This window comes from Monoraphidium neglectum (genome assembly GCF_000611645.1).
Source record: "Monoraphidium neglectum strain SAG 48.87 unplaced genomic scaffold scaffold05504, whole genome shotgun sequence".
Taxonomy (NCBI): domain Eukaryota; kingdom Viridiplantae; phylum Chlorophyta; class Chlorophyceae; order Sphaeropleales; family Selenastraceae; genus Monoraphidium; species Monoraphidium neglectum.
In genome coordinates, this window is record NW_014008126.1 from 1 (window position 1) to 3120 (window position 3120).

Genomic DNA, 3120 nt, shown 5'->3' on the forward strand with positions numbered 1-3120 from the left:
GTGCTGGGGGGTCGGGGCGGGGGGTGACGGTGAGACGGTCGGCGCGAATAGACAAGTCACGTATGAGTGCGTGGCCATATGCCTGCTCGCACAGCTGTTTTCGGAGACCTGGCCGCTCTGTACATGAAAGGGATCCTGCTGCACTAATGTGGCGCCGCAAAGCGAAGTATCCGCACGCATCCATGCACCGTGCAGCGCTCGCCCGGGTGAGTCCACATGATATCAAACAAACTTGCCGCCCCGCCCGCCGCCCGCAGGGCATCAGCGACAAGCGGCTGCGTGCGTACATCACGCTCCAGGCGGCACATGGCATGGAGTACCTCCACCTCAACTACATGGTGCACTTTGACCTCAAGGTGGGGGAGGCCATGCCGGCCGCAAAGCAAGGCTGCCGCAGGACGGTCAAATGAGGGTGCATGCCCGAGCTGCCCGTCGTGCGTGCACTGCAGCACCAACCAGACACCTGCACTTGGTCAAACCCCCGCCCCCTGCAGCATGCATGAGTCCACGATGCGCCCTTGACAAGCTGCATATGTCGCCTGCGACCAACTCGCTCTGAAATTGCACCCTGTTTGCTGCAGTGCGACAACCTGCTGTGTGATCTGCGGGATCTCAACAAGCCGGTGGTCAAGATCGGGGACCTGGGGCTGTCGAAAACAAAGAAGGGCTCCTTTGTCAGTGGCAACATGCGAGGGACGCTGCCGTGGTGCGCGTGGGGCGGGGCAGTGCGGCGGGGAGGGGATGCGGGAGGGGGGGGCGAGGCGTGGGCAGGCCGGGACAAGGGGCAGGCGGAGGGGCGCCCAAGTGAGGGCGGAGGTCTGCCTGGGCATAGGTTTGGGCGGTGGCTGCGAGCGATTGGGCAGCGCAAGGGAGAGGGGACGGCTGGGTGGGTGTCGGGCTGGAGGGTGGGGTGAGGGCCGGCGTGTGAGGCTACTAATTGTGCGTTGGCTTCCGCCATGTGTGTCTGCCGCCGCAGGATGGCCCCGGAGCTGTTCCCGTCGGTGCCGGCGGCGGTGTCCGGCGTACACACGCGCAAGGAGGCGGAGGACCGGGTCACTGAGAAGGCGAGCGCGCAAAGGGGGTTGGGGGGAGCAGCTGCGGTCCTTGGCCCAAGGAGCGGGCGCGCAGTCACCAGGCCTGAGCGTCGCGGCAGGCGCGTGGCTCTTGCGCAAGAAGCCAGGGGGCACCATGGGCTGCTGTCTGTATGCAATACGGGTCGCTTGACCCTTTTCTGTGGACCCCGATCTGGTCAAGGCCGCTCGGCCCCCTAATCTCTGTCCCCCCGCAAAACCCTCCCGCCAGGTGGACGTCTTCAGCTTCGGCATCTGCATGTGGGAGATCTGGACCCTGGGGGAGCAGCCCTACCCGAACCTCAGCCTTCAGGAGATATTCGCGGGCGTCATGACAGGCACGCTGCGCCCCGGGCTGCCCGCCGGCTGCGACCCCGCGTGGGCGTCGCTCATGCAGGACTGCTGGCAGGGCAACCCGCGGCTGCGGCCGACGTTCATGGAGATCATACACAGGCTCGAGGCCATGCTGCAGCGGTGGGGCGCGGCGGCGGCAGCAGGAGCGGGGGCAGCGGCGGGGGCGGGGGCGGCTGCGGCGGGCGGCGGCGGCGGCGTCGCCCTACAGGCGGGCGGCGGACCCGGTGGGAAGTGAAGGGGGCCGCGCTTCAAGCAGGGCTTCCGAGGCATTCTGCGCGGCGCACAGGGTTGGGGTTTATGAGGGTTGCTTTGCTGTGCTCAACCCGCCGCCACTGTTCAGCCGACTCTCTCGCGACATTCCGCCCAGGCGGTGCGGGTGCGCTGCCGTTTTTCCTTGCTGCGCCGCTTTTCGCCCCACACGACCCTTTTGGCGGCAGATTGTGTCAAGACACACTTGACGCGCAGCTCATCTTGTGCCGCAATCACCGCCCTTCCTTCACCCCTTTACTTATTTCTGCCTGTATGATGTCACCTGCAACGTGCGTGGGAGCCGTCGGAACCGGCTGCCTAGTAAGCCCCTGCTCAACCGCCATCACCACCCTTGAATGCCTGAAATGTTACACGCATTGCGCAGGGCGCATGCCCAAATAGGTTGCCCACATCAGACGTGTTGCGGCCCACAACATCAAGGGTCGCAACAGGTCAGGGACGGCATGCACATGTTTGGAACAGCAGCAGACAAGCTCGCGCCCAGGTCATCAAAGGTCCAGCAATGTCAATGTCGCGGCCAGGTCAACGCCCGCCCCTGCGACACCAGCGGCTGCTCCAGGGGCGGCGGCCTCCAGCTCCCGCAACCGCGCCTGCGCAGCGGGTTGGTGCGAGGCGAGGCGGGGGGGGGGGAGTTTGGCCCCCATCCTGCTTGCACACGCGCTGGAGTAGCCCAGCGCACAGGAAAGCCGGGGCATATTCGCAAGCAAACCCATGCCTGCGTCACCCTATCCCACCAACAATTCAAGCCCAAAAAGACGTCACCAGTGAAGCACCGGCAGCCTGGCTCTTCCAGCCCAGCAGCCCCACACCTGCAGCCGCAGCTCCTCCTCCGCCAGCTGCTGCCGCTGCACCTCCACCTGCGCGGCCAGCCGCCGCGCCGCGGACAGCGCCGGCGCGATGGACGCCTCCGCCAGCTGGCAGAGCGACGCCTGGTGCACGCCCGCGTCGTGGAGCCGCGCCAGCAGCGCGGCGGCGGACGGCGGCTGCTGCGGGCGCGCGCCGCCGCCGCTGCCACTGCTGCTGAGCGAGGGACCACGGAAGAATGCGTGTGGGAGGGGGGACGATGAGGGGTGTCGATGCGCGCCGGCGGCAAGAAAGCAGACAACTCAAACAGCGCGGCCGCCACATGCGCCGCCACCCCCGCAGCACCACCCCCCCGGCCCGCGGCCCCCTGCCCATGCCGCGCACCCGGCGCCCGGGCCGGCGGCGCGCCGCTGCGCGTGCGCCTGCTGCTCCTCCTGCAATATGATGGCCTGGACCTCTGCAAAATCGCCCATGTGCGCGCCGGGGCTGGCACCCGCAGGTGCGAGTGCGAGCGGCACCTCCTTGCGCACCCAGCCGTCGGCGCGGCCGCCACCGGCGAGGGACTCTGGTGGGGTGCGGGTGTGGGGTGTGGGGCGGGGTCGGGGGCGAGGTGTGGGGTGTG

The 3120-nt window shown here is 67.8% G+C and overlaps 2 protein-coding genes across 2 annotated transcripts; one reads left to right on the forward strand and one right to left on the reverse strand.

The window, feature by feature from the left end:
• Positions 1–182: 182 nt before the first annotated feature.
• Positions 183–1659, forward strand: MNEG_15628 (hypothetical protein; the record flags this gene model as incomplete). The annotated part of the gene is made up of 5 exons (XM_014035900.1): positions 183–206; positions 258–356; positions 582–712; positions 977–1052; positions 1303–1659. The coding sequence occupies 5 exons, from the start codon at positions 183–185 to the stop codon at positions 1657–1659; spliced, it is 687 nt and encodes a 228-aa protein (XP_013891354.1).
• Positions 1660–2182: 523 nt separating this feature from the next.
• MNEG_15629 (hypothetical protein) lies at positions 2183–2971 on the reverse strand (the record flags this gene model as incomplete). The annotated part of the gene is made up of 3 exons (XM_014035901.1): positions 2183–2284; positions 2504–2714; positions 2883–2971. 3 exons carry the CDS (start codon positions 2969–2971, stop codon positions 2183–2185), a joined length of 402 nt encoding a protein of 133 aa, XP_013891355.1.
• Positions 2972–3120: the final 149 nt, after the last annotated feature.